The 15,747-nt window shown below is 34.3% G+C and overlaps 3 protein-coding genes across 3 annotated transcripts; 2 read left to right on the top strand and 1 right to left on the bottom strand.

Moving 5' to 3' along the window:
- Positions 1-650: 650 nt before the first annotated feature.
- On the top strand, positions 651-2,611 carry LOC112417503 (uncharacterized). Its single transcript, XM_039828810.1, has 4 exons — positions 651-1,246; positions 1,336-1,563; positions 2,079-2,326; positions 2,486-2,611. Exons 1-4 carry the CDS (start codon positions 1,184-1,186, stop codon positions 2,496-2,498), a joined length of 552 nt encoding a protein of 183 aa, XP_039684744.1. The 5' UTR covers positions 651-1,183; the 3' UTR covers positions 2,499-2,611.
- A 164-nt stretch (positions 2,612-2,775) lies between these two features.
- LOC120577424 (uncharacterized) lies at positions 2,776-4,846 on the top strand. The gene is made up of 6 exons (XM_039828811.1): positions 2,776-2,877; positions 2,983-3,082; positions 3,184-3,429; positions 3,635-3,818; positions 3,905-4,030; positions 4,118-4,846. Exons 1-4 carry the CDS (start codon positions 2,853-2,855, stop codon positions 3,720-3,722), a joined length of 459 nt encoding a protein of 152 aa, XP_039684745.1. The 5' UTR covers positions 2,776-2,852; the 3' UTR covers positions 3,723-3,818; positions 3,905-4,030; positions 4,118-4,846.
- Positions 4,847-5,445: 599 nt separating this feature from the next.
- On the bottom strand, positions 5,446-7,610 carry LOC112417344 (protein FAR-RED IMPAIRED RESPONSE 1-like). The gene is made up of 3 exons (XM_039829046.1): positions 7,262-7,610; positions 6,804-6,938; positions 5,446-6,722 (listed from the first exon to the last, which is right to left on the bottom strand). The coding sequence occupies exons 1-3, from the start codon at positions 7,608-7,610 to the stop codon at positions 5,446-5,448; spliced, it is 1,761 nt and encodes a 586-aa protein (XP_039684980.1).
- Positions 7,611-15,747: the final 8,137 nt, after the last annotated feature.

Genomic DNA, 15,747 nt, shown 5'->3' with positions numbered 1-15,747 from the left:
GTTTATTAATACAGTTCCAACTTCCATATATGCAGAAAGCTAAACAAAATGCAAATTATTGATTTGTGTAACTAGGCACTTCTATGTGATGATTTATTTAACGTGGTTTTGAAGAAATACATTAGTATGAATATATTTTTAACTTTGCACTATTTTCTGCTTGGGAAATGGTTTATGTACTTAGAAATACATTTTGCTTTTGACAAGAAACCATTTCCTAAGAAATTCATTTCATTGATACATGTACCCACTAATTCAATGTTCTTAACACCAAAACCATTGTGCTGTAATGGTTTTGGTGAGTTGTACTCCAAAACCATTAGATGTATTTAATGGTTTTATTTGCTCATGCAGGTGAAAAAAAACTAAAGAGCTAGAGCCATTGCCATCATTCAGTATTGGACTAACACAAATGGAAGAGGAGGAAAGGAATGTCACTGAAGGTGATAAAAATAAGAAGCAAAAAACAAAAGAGGCTAAGGGCAAAGAAAAAAAACAACACATAAAGATGAGTAAAAAAAAGAAACAAGAGAATGAAGAACAATTGGAGGAGGAACGAAAAGAAGAGGCTAAAAGCAAAGAAAAGAATGAAGGAAGTTCATATGAGGAAAATGCAAACCAAAAACTGAGACATAAGATGAGTATACTTAAGGTATATGATCTTATGAATTCAGTAAATGGCAAACAAAGAAAGGAGGAGATCATTAATGTATTGAATGAAAGTGGCTTTGGGGGAATGGTTCATATCTGCAACTGGAACAGAGTCCACACTTTCTTTGTGGATTGGATAGTTAAAAACTTTGACAAAGAGAACATGTGGATAGCATTAAGCAAGACCGAGGTACTTCCATTGAAAGAGGAAGATGTACATCGGGTCTATGAGCTTCCAATGGCGGGGAAGCAGATTAACATTGATCTCTGCTCTGTTGAAGCAATTAAGAGATTGAGGATAAAATTAGGGCTGAATGGAAATTATTCTGCTTCTGTGAGGGTGACTGATTTGGAGTGAATATTGAAGACTCAAGAGAATCCAAAAGCTTGGGTGAAGGGTGCAATATGTTTTATAAATCACAAAATTTTGTGCCCAACTAATAGTAGCTTCGTATCTCTCCAATATACGCACATATTAGAAGATCCAGCTAGGGTATCTTCTTATAACTGATGCTCGCATGTTCTTGAGTATATGAAAGAAGGCTTGCAAACTCCGAAAGTTGCAAATCCATTAGCGGACTTCCACTTCCTAATGGTGATCATTCTATATATATATATTTGTATTTTTAAAAAAACTAAGTGGTGGATTTTTAATTTATGTATGTGCATGTTTTTATTGTGCAGATTAATTACTTGGAGAAAATGGGGAAGAGAAGCCCATTCCTGACAGGAAAATACAAGCGGCCTTCACTTCGTGATTGGGATGTCAAGGCGGCAAACCAAGACCTTCAGAAGGTCCATGACCTTATGGGACTCGAGCATGGACTGACAGCTGGGGTAACTAGACTGTACAACACCGACGAAGGTCCGCATGTAATGTGTTTTGATGCAGATACCTGTCCACTCTCTAAGGTGAGAGGAAAATAATGATCTAACTACTATTCATGCAATATTATGGTTTTGAAATTTAAAGATTTTGAAATTAAATTTTCAGAATAATGTTCTCCATCATCGTGATATCTAGAGTTTGGAATAAATTTGTAGCTTTTCCTTACAAATAGTTTTCATAATAAGTGTCCAGGAAATCATTTTTAGATTTTTTGTTTCATCGTTTTCTGTATATGATTGGCTCTTATTATCTTATATGGTTCACATATAATTTAAGGAATGAAAATTGCAATTATGCAAGACTCAGACTGGGAGCTAATTTATAAGGAAAATGGTCACAACATCAAGCATACTTCTTTGGAATTTTTCAAAATAATGTTTGATTACTATAGCACATAATTGATATTTTATGTATGCAAACAAAACATCGATCAGCATCATCATGTACGACAGATGTGATATATTGGCCATCATAGTTATTATGAATAATATTATGGTTTTGAAAATCCTAATAGTACATATACATAAAAAAATTGCAGGCAGAAATGCATCTTAATCATTGTAGGTCTTGTATACGGATCTACACTACAGCTGCGGAAACCTTGGAAAGAAGAATAGCTGAGGGAAATGTTGGAACTTTTGTGAAAAATGATGCAGTTACAACAGAAACAAACACAACCAAGGAAAATCCGATTGAAGTGCAACCTGAACCCGAGGAGAATAGAAGTTTGAGAACCCGGAAAAGAAAATCATCCATACCACAAACAAGCACTCGAGGGGGAGAAAGGTATTGCATCTAATTTTAGTCTCTTAATGACACTTCACATCAAATTGTAAGACTCTGAACAATAATTTTGTAAATCATGTTCAATGACACTTCACATGAAAAACTGTATCTGTTGTTTCATATGCTTTACTGATGGTTTCAGGTTGAATAATGACAAAGATGTAGCAGATGAGATGGATGATAAAATCATTGATGATAATGAGGAAAATGAAGAAGATGAAATTGATGCCAAAAGACTTGATGAATCAGTGACGAAAGCATGCAATATAGATCTTTCTTTTACACAGGAAACAATCTTGAAGTATCTTGAGTTTTTTGATGAGGGGGAGAAGCTTTGAATGCAAAGTAAGTAATGGATATATATGATGTGTTTTAATGGTTTTGAATTTGTGATGTGTAAAATTATAAGAACGAACTAATGGTTTTCTATATGATGTGTTTGCCAATAGTGAATCAGTTAAGCCACAATGTGAAACAAGCAATGTGATGGAGACGGAGAAACCAGAGAAGTTTCGAGAGTTTTTTGATGGGGGAGGAGCTTCGAATGCAGGGTAAGAAATGAATATATATGAACTAACTAATGGTTTTTAATTTGTAATGTGTAAAACTATAAGAACTAACTAATGATTTTTTATATGTGATGTGTTTGCCAATAGTGAATCGGTTAAAACAGAATGTGAAGCAAGCAAACTTGATGTTAGAGGAGAACCCGAAGGAGCAGAAGCCTTTGGAACCTAACAAACACTTTGTTATAGAGTAAGAATCAACCAATGTGACAATTCTACATTACAATTGATTCATTAAATTCTGCACAATATTAATTCTGCAAACTAACAATTATGTAATTTATTTGACAGGGCAATTCCATTAAGGTCGGTGTTACCAGATGCAATAATCGACTTGGATAATGTCCAAACTGTGCAGACAAAGAAAAGAAAGAAGCATGATATGCTTTATTCTGGTGGCACATACCCTGAGCGTAGGAGAGCTGTGAAGAAATCAAAATACCTTGCAAGCCCCTACGATGAAGCTGTCTATGAGCCAAATGCAAGTAAGATGCAGAAGGACATATCAACATTTGCATGGAGCATTTCACATGATGAGTAAGGGAAAATTATTTTAAATATCTATTGGCAAATTATATGAATTAGTATGCTTTGTTAACATTCTAAAAACATTCTAACAATGGTTTTATTTGGTTACTAAATAAAACATTCTATTGGTTTAATTTCTTGTTTTATTAGGTTAGTAATCTCAAATAATATTCTAATAGTACAAACAAATCCTAAATGTTTTATAATAATTTAGGGAGGAGCTTTTGTATTGCTCGGATAACAAGGCTCATGCTTTCAGTCTACAAAGGAGAGACTTGTGGTCACTTCAAAAAGATGAATGAGTGTCATGTTTTATGATAAATGCCTGGTTCAATTGCTTGAACTGGAGTCAACCAAATGAAAGAATGACACGACTGGTTACACCTTTCATAAATTATGTATGCATTACATTCCATTAATGTTAAAAGTTTACATACTGTTTAGGTCTTTTTGGGAATTGATTTTAGTCATTTTATATATACAGGTTGACTTGCAAAGACCCGATGCCCTAAATATAACGAACCCAGTTGCATGTAAAAGATTCATTGAAAGACTGAAAAAGTTCAAATACATGGATTGGAAGGCTATTGACCCTACATGTTTAGAAGATGTAAGACTCAGTTCATTATAATTTTGGAGATTTCTACATATTGATTATTTGACTTATATGGTGTTGATTATTCTACTGATGAAATAGATAATGACGCCAGCACTAATTGGAGATCCGGGTTTTCATTATGTATGCTTCGTTGTGAATCTCAAGAGCCAAAAATTTCAATTCCTGAACAGCTTGAAAGGAGAGACATTGAACATGAAGAATGGCGAAGCAACTGTGTACAAGAAGATGTTTGATGTGTGGCTGAAGGAGGTGGAAGCATTTGTGACAGAATTGTATAAGAAAAGAAAAATCACAATGCCTTTCCAGTTTAGCACATTCAAGTGGGAAACACCAAAGATGCCTAATCAATGTGATAAAGACAGTTGTGAAGTCTTTTGCATGAAGTTTCTTGCTGAATGGGACGGTGGCAATACTGAAATGGAATCGTTCAAAGATTAGTCCAAAACGAGAAAGCGTGGGAAGAATGGCAGGGTTTCAAAAACTATGGATTTGAGAATTGGAATTTGTTCAACAATATTAAGCGACTCAAGCAATATCAAAAGAATCTATGTGGAGAAGGAAGCAACTTCATACTATGAAGAATTGCTTCAAAAGCTAACACCGGATTAGTGTTAATGTTTTTTTTTATTGAGTTTGTATAAAGATGTTTATGAATTTCTGAATTTGTGTCAAGTTTATAATGGATTTTTGTATATAGATGTTTATGAATTTTGATGAATTGAAACCATAAGTATGGTTTAATGGTTTTAATAGTGTTCTATGTAAAACCAAGTTAAGGGTGTAATGGTTTTAAGTGAAATTATTATTAATACATGGTTCTAATGTGATAAACATTTATTTTTGGCCCAAGAATGTCCAATTTAATTTAGTTTTATTAAAATTAGGGGTATGGAATACTGAAACCATAAGTATGGTTTAATGGTTTTGATAGTGTTCTATGTAAAACCAAGTTAAGGGTGTAATGGTTTTAAGTGAAATTATTATTGGTACATGGTTCTAATGGTTTTGTAAATAAAAACAAATGTGATAAACATTTAAATAAACTTGTATGTGAAAGAAAAATAATTGTCAAATGGTAAATAAAATAAATATAATTGTCCAAGTATTATTTTTAAATGGTTTTAAATAAAAACTATTACAGAAACCATACGTATGGTTTAATGGTTTTGATAGTGTTCTATGTGAAACCAAACTAATTGTCTAATGGTTTTGTAACAACCTATAATCATCAATACATAACAATAAAGAATGTGAAATGTATTATTTCCAATAGATCATATCAAAATATTCCCAATAAAATCTATTACAAACTTATAACATAAAAACAATCAATCAGTGACCGTTTTTTTTTTTAAAGCTTCCTCATCTCTCTTTTGTTTCTTCCGATTTATAAGGAATTTCTGCCTTTATCTAGCTTTTTCATAATCACTTTTAAGTCGCTTCTTTGACTTAATTGGATTTGGTCTTTCTTTGAACTTTGGTGCAGTGGACTTCACCCCAGCAGATGGTTCACCGACAACAGCTCCTTTTGAAGACTTGGATGATGACGTCACGGAAGATGGGTCTGTACGAATACCTTTAGAAAGAAGCAACTCCTCTGCCTTTTTCCCAGCTTCAAGAACACCGTCGAGAAAAATTTCAGATGCCTCCGGATCTGCATAAAAACGTGTAGAAAGCTGAACGGTAACAACACAAATTTGTTGATATCGTTGTGCTTGAGTGGTGTCTTCAGTGCCAACATTGATGGTAGATTTCAGCTTATAAACAGACGGACGCACATCTCTAGTCCAACGCTTTAAAACATATTGTCCAGGTATTGACTTCAAAAAATGATATTGCACATAACCACCTAAGAACTCCAAGATCTTCAAAACATGTCGACATAAGAAGCCCTTGTTCTCAAACATACGACATGAAGAACTAAAACTTTTGCTTCTAATGTCAACTGTGACAACCCTTTCATCAAGTCGATCATGATCTTCAAAACTTGGGAAAAGGTTTTCTTGAAGTTCTGCATCCAAAACATCGACATTGGAAGGCCCGTCATTATCATTATCAACATCATCATAATTATCATCAACCTTTTCAATTGTGAAAACTTTGAAAAACTTGTTAAAGGCAGACCCTTTTGTTATGTCCTCCTCATAATAGTATTTGAAGGAAAGGTCATACTGCATGTGAATAAATGCAAAGCAAGCTGGTGTGTACTTGTTTACAACGGACCGCATCAGCTGACAGTTGGGATAATTATTTTTTGTTCTAGTGTTTGCAGCCTTGAAGTCCAACTCAGCATGATTATCCCTCATTCTCTGAACCATAATGTTGAAATGACTAAAGAATCGAACAAGTGAATGGTCTGGCTGCAGAAATCCACGAAGAAAAGCATTGAAAGACTCACTTAACTGAGTTGTTTTCAGACCAGCTGTAAAATGTGACTTGACCCAAGCTGAAGACCAATGCATACAATTTCCGTAAGTTTGGACAAGCCACCTAAAGTCTAAAGTAGGCCTTCCATTAAAACAATTTTTCATCATCTGATCCCAATTATAGTCGAAATCTGATTCATCGTCTACATTTGAAACCAAATTAGTTAACTCATCGAAAAATGCACTGTTTGCACGAGAGCCAAGATTTTTCTTTGCATTCTCTGCCATGTGCCATGAACAAATCCCATGAAAAACACCTGGAAAAATATTCGGAATTGAACACAATAACGCACTAGCCTGGTCTGTATATATAGTCTGTGGTTTCTTATTGGACATACACTTCAAGAATGTTGTAAACAACCAATCAAAAGTAGTTGTTGTCTCATCGTACAATAGCGCAGCACCAAATAAAACACTCTTACGATGACTGTCAAAACCAATAAAGGCAGCTGAAATAATGGCCAATAAATGACCTAAATCAGAACAAAACAAAATACAACATATATATAACTTACACTAAATAATGAAACCAACCCTAAATTATAATGCATTTATGCTAGTCTGTAATCACAAATTATAAGAAATCACGCCTCAGCAGTGAATAAACTCAATGATAAAACACACCTAGACACTAAGTATTCTAATAAGTATGTACTAAAGATCGATCACACAAGACAATTTCTGGCTAAGTAAAAATGCCTGCAACTTTATCAATCTTATACAGTCAATCTCGGACACATATGACAGACACACCTAGACACTAGGCAGTTCAAAATGTACTCCTACCTATACTAACCATGCCAGAACAAAATACAACATAATGGCCGATATTGATTGTTTGTTCCGTAAGTTGTATCAAAACTGATGACATCACCAAATAGAGAATAATCCAGTTGCATAAATCCATCTGCCCAAAAAATGCTACCTATGTCTTCTTCAGCATCAACTTGGATATCATAGTAAAAAGATGGTTTCGAGAGAGCTTCATTTCTAAAGAATTCTTGAATTACAGTTGCTTCACCAACTACCATCTCCTTTTGACGAATTGTCATTAGATAGTTCTTTAAGTCTGAAAACCGAAAAGGAAGATTCTCCATACCTCCAACTCCTTGACCAAGAACTTCATAAGACGTTCTCATCGACATTCCAGCTTTAGAATTTATTAGAGCTAGTTATCCTTGAACTTCATTTACTTCTCGAAATGATCTCAGGTAACACAAATGCTCTGGTTTATGTAATGGATGACATTGAGCCACATCCCATCTATAAATCTTATACACATTCAAAACTTCATCCAGCTTCAAATATATTCCAGCTTTACAACCAACCCTTTCCTCAGGTTTTTCTTTCACTTTCACAAACTCAATAACCAGTGGACTGTCTGATGTTGGCCTGTTGTTAGGATTAAGCAAACTTCCCTTCTTGAAACCTTGTTTGTTACAAACATAATGCACATAATGTACCTTATCTGATTTCTTATTTTGTGAATTATTCTTCGACTTCAACATAGTCATAATAGAAAATCCAGTGTGTTATGCATAATTACTATAAAAATCTTCAATCTCTTTAATAGATTGAAAGACTAAAGACTTCCATGATTCTTTATTGCTAGGGGAGTAACATTGAGAACTATCATGAATCAGTGACGAAGTTTCAACACTCAATTGTCTACTCTCAGATGAAGTTGATATCAAATCCATTGAAAACAGCAACAAAAACTATTAAGAACAAACAAATATATTATTGTCAGAAACACTAGGTTTTCATCGAAACTTTTGATTTATTATGACACCACCAAATGCTGAGAATTCAGAATTATTGGGATGTGTTGATGATTCTTTGTACCAAATACATACTAGGTTTTCATTGTTATCCTTGTGAGATACTAATTCTAGCACATATTTGGCTCTAAATTCTAATATATTTTGATGCTATTAAAAATGTGGTTGTGTGTTAATTTTCGGCCGATGCACTAATTGCCCTACCAACGGTTGTTTTCTTTCAATGGTTTTGCCATACACTAATATATTTGGTTTTATTGTATGTGTGTGTGAATTATTTGAATATAATCTTGTGTGTTGATGCCGACATTGATATGTCTCATGTTCATCTTGTGTTTGAGTTAGGAAAAAACACAAAAGAGTCAGAAAATATAAGTGAAAATAACAAGTAATATGGAAATGGTTTAGAAGCCACAATGCACTTTGTTAGCACTTTGTTAAACTCTCAAAACTATGTCAAAATCATTGTGATGTGAAAATGGTTTACCATTAGAACAAAAAAAAATTGCAGTACGAAAATTAGATGTATTAAGAACACACAAGAGCCAGAAATTGATCCTAAATTGATGCTAGATGTATTTTATCACTAAATTGATCCTAAGAACAGAAAACAATTAACAAAATCCGAAATTTGAATAAAACCTAAATACAACAAAAATCATATACATGATTACCTCTTCAATTGTAGTACGAATGTTGCTGGAGTGCGATAGCCGGAAAAACGACGTCAGATCGGCGAGCAAGGGTGAAATTCGTACAACCTTAGACAATGAAACGACGACCGACGACGAGCAAGGGTGAAATTCGTGCAACCTTAGACAATGAAACGACGACCGGCGAGCTGGGGTCGCAATCACGCCATGACTAGCCGGAATACGACGTCGGAGCGGCGAGCAAGGTTCGCCGTTGAAAATCGGCGAAATCACGCCGTGAAGTTGCCGGAAAACCACGTCGGGCAAGGGTCGCACAACCTTAGCTGGAAAATCATGTAGTGACGGCGGAATGCTTCAGTGACGCCTTGAAGTAGCCGTGGAATGCTTCGGTGATCGTAGAATAAGGGGTTTGTGCAATCAGATTGTGGGGTCTGAGCTGAAGACCGTAGGATTATTACAAGTGTCCAATTGATCTGATGGCTGTGAAGACCTTATGCATGGTGCATAAGTTATGGCTTATGCACCATAACTTTTGCCGTTGGATTGTGCATATTTTATATAACAAATAACATATTAACATTCTAAACCCTTAAAAAAAAATATTAACATTCTAAAGACTTGTGTTTTATTCAAATTTGATTTCAAGCTCTCCAATTGACGATGCTGCTCCAAGTCAAAGTGCTTCACAGTTTAGCCAAGGATCCTAGTTTTCTGAAAATACCTATATAATACCAAGGGTTGCCTTCCTCACTAGGCATGACAACAAAACCTATACCCGCGCGGTTACCCGCACGAACCAAATCCAATTTGACGGGTTTTCCCCATTTTGACTGAGTTTGGGTATGGGTATGGATTTTCCCCGATTTCAAAACACGGGTATGGGATGGATGATGGTTATATAGGTACCCACCCCGAACCCCATACCCGTCCCAAATGTAAAAGATTACTTTATGTTGATATGTCATGTTATTTTGTTTGATAATTGTCATGTTAATAAAAACTACCATTGATATTTGAAGGATCAATTAAATCATTACGTCTAACAAATGTTAAAGTGAGCATATTGGTGGATAATGTATTATAACGTTGCTTTTGGGGATGCAAAAAAACTTCTATTTTTTATTAAAAAAAAATTATTCGATGCGAGGATGGGAATGGGGCAGGGACCCGAACCCATCGGGGACGGGGATGGGATTCAATTTCTCATCCCTGTTGGATATGGATAGGGTAACGGGTAAGTATATGAGAATCGGGTATGGGGACGGAGAAGGTAAAACCCGTCCCCACCCCGCCCCATTGCCATGCCTATTCCTCACTTTTTCGGAAGTAAATCATGCAAATAGCGATCAAAACAAGTTAAAATAGTTGTCATGATTCTGCATGTTATCAATCTTTTCCAATCCCTCAGCATCTTCTATCATTTGAGCATACAAGTTGACATCTCCCGTGTTACCAAAGCTTTTCTCCGCTTCTCCAACCTTCAGAATAGAGAGAGAGAGAAGGATTGGAAGTTTCACAATATTTTTTTTGTGTGTGGAATGAACTACGTGATCTACCTATTTATATAGAAAAATCACAACTATGAGAAACTTTGAGTGCCAAAATATATGTCTAATCACGTACGAAAATACTAAAATATATCATGTTGTGTTCCAAAATTTGGTGACAATGAAAAAACTTTCTAATAATGAATAAAGTAATTATTTCATTTAATATTTCCAAATAATAAAATATATATCAATATATATTTTTTGAATAATTTAAGGGTTAAATATGTTTTTAGTCTCTACAAAATCATGAGATTTTAAGCGCTTAGTCCCTATGAAATTTTAATGGTAATTTTAGTCCTTCTAAATATTTTAGTTTGTAAAAATAGTCCCTATTTTGAAAACTTTATACAAAAAAATGGATATTTTTAGTCCTCCAAAATAGTCCCTTTACAGTGCAAATAGGGACTAAAAGTGAATAAATTTTTTTTGAGATTAAACTTTTATAATTTAATAGGGATTAAAAATATATTTAACCCATAATTTAATCTCGACAAATTTCCACCGAATTACTATTAATCCGAAATGGAACACATTGGAACAATAAAAATAGAATTTGAGGTCTTTTAGAAAATTTCATCTCAAATTTGTTTTGTTCTCTAAGCATGTTTGAAAATGAGTGAAGACCTATTCTGGTCCCGGGGCCAAATTAGTTATCGAGAAAAAAAAGATCAATTTTTGTTTAAATCTTTAATATTTTCTTTCTTCACAATGTAGGTCAAATTTATCCTTTAAAATATATACACATGTTAGTGCACTAAAACGAGCAGTCAGACAGGCATGGTCGTGCCCTTCCTTCATATAGTTTTTTTTTTTATAAAGAATGTGTTCCCATTTTAATCGGTAACTTGGGAAATGTTTTTCATTTTCCAGATTTTTTTTATCTACTCCTTTGGAGATTTGGTTCGTATAGACAGGTAGAGACAGTTGAAGAGATAAATAAAATAAGCTTCTTTTGTCTGAAGAAGTGCCGAGATTGACAGTGGTTGGGAGACGAAAGCTGTAACGCCCTATTTAATTATTTGATTATTGTATTGGGTTTAGAGTCTATTTATATGATTTATGTGATTTAAATGATTATGTGGAGTGTTGTTGATTTATTGAGTGACTTATTTTATTATTTAATAGAATAAGATTTGAAAATAAAATAATATTAAGTTGTGGGGGGCTGTTTTGGAATTTAGAAGAGTTTAGTGGAATAAGTGGAAATAAGATAAAGAGGGTTGATGAAATAAATAGGAGAAACAAAGGTCATAATAGTTTTCACGCGAAACAAGTTTTTGGAGAAAAAGGGAGAAAACAAGAGAAGAGAAGAACCAAAGAGGAGAAGCTTGCGATCGATTAAGATAAGGGTGGGACTAACTTTCTCTAGTTCTAAGTATTATAATTCTGAAAATTAGATTTAGCAATTTGTAGGTTGTTGTTTTGAGGATTTGAGAATTAGGTTTAAAAGTTGGAGAATTGATTAATTAAGAGTAGGAACCTGTTGAATTGATGCAGAAATAGTGTCCAGACCTTAGACTATTCACAGAACAATGATTAGAATTAGTTTTAAGATTAGAACCATGGAATTGAGTGAGTTTTTAAGAAAAACTGCATTCTGCCCGAGCTGACATTCATCGCTTGCCATAGCGAGTAGCTGATCTCGCCTCGCGAGTGATGAACTTTAACGCTCGCCTTGCGAGTAATTCCCCCCGCCTCGCGAGTGAACCCAGTTGTCATTCCCATTGCAAGTGAATCGCTCGCCATAGCGAGTTACCAGTGAGAAAAACATGATTTTGTGAATTAACGTTTTGGGTCAAGTTTTAGAGTGTTTTGAGTGCCTTAACATGTCTAGAAATGATTAGGCAAGTTTTTAGATCAAGTTTGGGCAAAGAGAAGTTAAAAATGGGATTTTTGAGTGAAAAATGTCAAACTCCCGAGAGCCATCAGTTTTAGCTCGCCACAGCGAGTAGCTTACTCGCCATAGCGAGTACCCCCTTTTTCTGAACTTGCCATCGCGAGTAGAGTGGCTCGCCTCGCGAGTTACTCAGTGGCAGTCGGCCTTACTTAGGGTTCTTTCGATCTTTATCGCACGTGATGTTATGAGTTGGTCTTTCGGGTAGGAATGGAAGTTGTTTTCAAAGGTATAACCTCTCAGAGAGTCTGTATTTAAATGATTAATGTTGTCGGTTATTTTGAATTACATATATTATGTGGAAAGTGTATGATATAGAAAATAATGTTGTTATATCATCTAAGTTGTTATTATTAATGTTGCTATGTTGCAAGTTGTTTTATGTTGCTGTCTCTGCTGTTGTTGAATTATTAATATCATTAAGTTGCAAGTATCGGTCTAAGTTGCAAAGTTCAAAGTTGTTGTTCCAAGATATTGGAGTCATATAAGTTGTTGAAGTTGTCTAAGTTGTAAGTTGCTGAGTCCATGCATACTCATTTAAGTTGAGGGCTTGATGCCCTGTGAGCCTATTTGCTCTACTACGTTGAGGGCTTGATGCCCTGTGAGCCTATTTGCTCTTTAAGTTGAGGGCTTGATGCCCTGTGAGTATATTTATGCTCTATATGTTGAGGGCTTGACACCCTGGTTGGTACCACATGCGTGATTAAGAAGTCTTAGTTGCATTGTCTAGTTGAAGTCGTTGATGTCGCATTGTCGCTGTCGTTAAGTTGTCATTTTTCAATGAGTTGTTAATGGAGTACTATATGAAGAATTATTATTATTAATTGATGATGTCTATGTTGTTAAATGCATTTGATGAATTATATGGTTATTATTATTGAATGTGAAATCTCACCCCTTCTGTTTGAATGTTGCCTCTACGTGGGTAACGTGCAGATTAATCAAGGATAAATGTTGAAGTGAGTGACTCTCTCACGTGTCGTCTTAGGGTCGCTCTGATTCGTAACGGGATGGGAATCTTTACTTGTTTTCCATGAGTTACGTAATTATTATGGTTTATGTTGAAGATTTGCCTAGACTAGATTTTAATAAGTTGTTTAAGTTGAGGCCATTGTGCCAATACGATGTTTAATTTAAATGTTTTCCGCTGCATTGAGATTTAAATTGATGACATGAGATGATTGAAATAAATAGTAATTTTACTATATTTATATTTGAAGGAAGTGCAGCATTCTGTTGTAGTTGTTTACTCTGATTTATGCAAAAAATTTCAAGTTGGAAAAACGGGCTGTTACAAAAGCCAGGCGCGGCAGTGGAAAGATGGAAGAAGGGATTTTGTTTCAGAATTTGGGGTTCAGAGAAAAAGAAGACGAGATTAGAAAGTTGTCGGTTAGTGATAGGAGTTTCCGCCTTGCCCAATTTTATACTCCTAAAACTGTGGTGTTAACAAAATGTCCAAATGTTTACATTTTTTTTAACATAATACAATAATTTCAAACTTGGAGATTAAACCATTTAATTTTTTTTTTTGGAAGAAGCATATCATTTAATTTTTGAAATAACTGCATCGTGAAATATATCTCTAATAATTTAGGCAATGTACTTTATAATTCAAAATAATAACAAAAAATTGAATAATTAATTTACACGTAGTAAATGTAGATTATTAAATGTAATTGCATGGTTTTTTCTTATGATTATCAAATATCATACAATTAGCCTAATTTGCACTTCATCCAAGAGTTTCAAGGTGTAACACCCTCTCTAATTATTTGATTATTTTAAATGAGTTTAGAATATACTTATATGATTTGTGTGATTTATATGATTTATTTTGATAAGTGATATTTTGTTATGATATATGTTACTTGATTTAAGAAATATATATATATATATATATATATATATATATATATATGCTATTTGATTTAGAAATATAATATATGTTATTTGGTTCAGAAATATACATGATTTGTTATAGAAATAAATGTTATTTATCATAGAAATATGAATGATTTGTTGTAGAAATATATGTCATTTGCTATGGAAATATGAATGATTTGTTATGGAAATATATATATGTTATAGAGATATATTTGTTATTTATTATTGTTATAGAAATATTTTATATATATGTATATATTAGAATAGAATATTAATATTTGGATTTAAGAGAAAAATAAGTAGGTTAAAGATTTATATAAATAGGAGAGACCTAGTTTAGAAAAACATAACGTACGTACGACTGCTTTTGGAGAAAAGGGAGAAAAGTCAAGAGAAGAGGAAGAAGACCTAGAGGCTGCGATTTTGTGTATTAAGGTAAGGGTGAGACTAACTTTGCAATTCTATTAAGTATGTGAATCAATGGTTAAGTTTAACATGAATTAGGATGAGTTTAAGAAGAATCGGAAATTAGGTCAAATTGATAGAATTGATGATTAAACGGTAGAAACTTGTTAAAAAGATGTAGAAATTGTCCTTAGACCTTAGATAATGATTAAGATGAATTAAGGAATCGAAATTAGGCTTAAAACCTTGAGAAAGGATTGAATTGGAGAAAACGAAAATTAGGTCAAAACCTTAGAATTGATGATCAAACGGTGAGAATTGATTTAATTGATGTAGAGAGTGTTCCTAGACCTTAGATAATGTTTAGGACGAACTTTGGAATCAAGAACAAGCTTAGAACCATGTGAATCGTCGAGTTTTTGTGAAAATAGGAAGCCTGGCCGTAGCGACATTCATCGCTCGCCACGGCGAGCTATGAACCTCGCCTCGCGAGCGATGATCTTCATCGCTCGCCTCGCGAGTCCTTTCCTTTCGCCTCGCGAGCGTTTCTGGCATCGCTCGCCACGGCGAACAACCCTTCCTCGCCTCGCGAGCTAAGGCAGAGAGCATGTTAGATTTTGTGTTTCGACCTTTTTAGTTGGACCTTGGATGCCTTAGAGTGCCTGAACATACCTAGTATTGATTAGGATTGAATGTAGGATCAGATTGAACCCAGAACAACACTAGTTTGGGAGATGAGTGGTACTCGCCATGGCGAGTAAGAACTCTCGCCTCGCGAGCACATCCAGAATTGAGTGCTTTTGAGGAATTTGAGACCTGAGTCGTTTGATTGGATTAGGAATGGAACTTTAGGTAGTAATGAGACCTATCTAAGATGTTAACTGTTATTTGTGAAGCTGTATTGAAATGCTAAGTGTTTATAATGTGATTTATTGATTGATTGCATTACTTGAATTATTATTGAATGATCAGGAAGTTGTTGAAAATGAATTGATATTAAGTTTTTGATATGATCTGATTATGCTGCTATTGTTATTTAACTAAGTTACATGAGTTGTTGTTGATTATCATTTGATATTGTTATATCCTGAGATGTTTATGTGTCGCCTATGTTG

Source organism: Medicago truncatula, chromosome 8 (genome assembly GCF_003473485.1).
Source record: "Medicago truncatula cultivar Jemalong A17 chromosome 8, MtrunA17r5.0-ANR, whole genome shotgun sequence".
NCBI classification, from domain to species: Eukaryota; Viridiplantae; Streptophyta; class Magnoliopsida; order Fabales; family Fabaceae; genus Medicago; species Medicago truncatula.
The sequence above is the reverse complement of the archived record's forward strand: the minus strand, read 5'-3'. Positions and strand labels throughout refer to the sequence as shown.

Bases quoted from the DNA above. Each gene is read 5' to 3' on its own strand.
- LOC112417503 (XM_039828810.1), top strand. From the start codon at position 1,184: ATGAAAGAAGGCTTGCAAACTCCGAAAGTTGCAAATCCATTAGCGGAC. The intron at 1,247-1,335 runs GTGATCATTCTA...TTTATTGTGCAG, and splicing joins CGGACTTCCACTTCCTAATG to ATTAATTACTTGGAGAAAAT. The intron at 1,564-2,078 runs GTGAGAGGAAAA...AAAAAATTGCAG, and splicing joins ATACCTGTCCACTCTCTAAG to GCAGAAATGCATCTTAATCA.
- LOC120577424 (XM_039828811.1), top strand. From the start codon at position 2,853: ATGGGGGAGGAGCTTCGAATGCAGG. The intron at 2,878-2,982 runs GTAAGAAATGAA...GTTTGCCAATAG, and splicing joins GGAGGAGCTTCGAATGCAGG to TGAATCGGTTAAAACAGAAT. The intron at 3,083-3,183 runs GTAAGAATCAAC...TTTATTTGACAG, and splicing joins AACAAACACTTTGTTATAGA to GGCAATTCCATTAAGGTCGG.
- LOC112417344 (XM_039829046.1), bottom strand. From the start codon at position 7,610: ATGTCGATGAGAACGTCTTATGAAGTTCTTGGTCAAGGAGTTGGAGGT. The intron at 6,939-7,261 runs GTTAGTATAGGT...GTTCTGATTTAG, and splicing joins TTGTATTTTGTTCTGGCATG to GTCATTTATTGGCCATTATT. The intron at 6,723-6,803 runs GTATGTCCAATA...ATATTTTTCCAG, and splicing joins GTTTACAACATTCTTGAAGT to GTGTTTTTCATGGGATTTGT.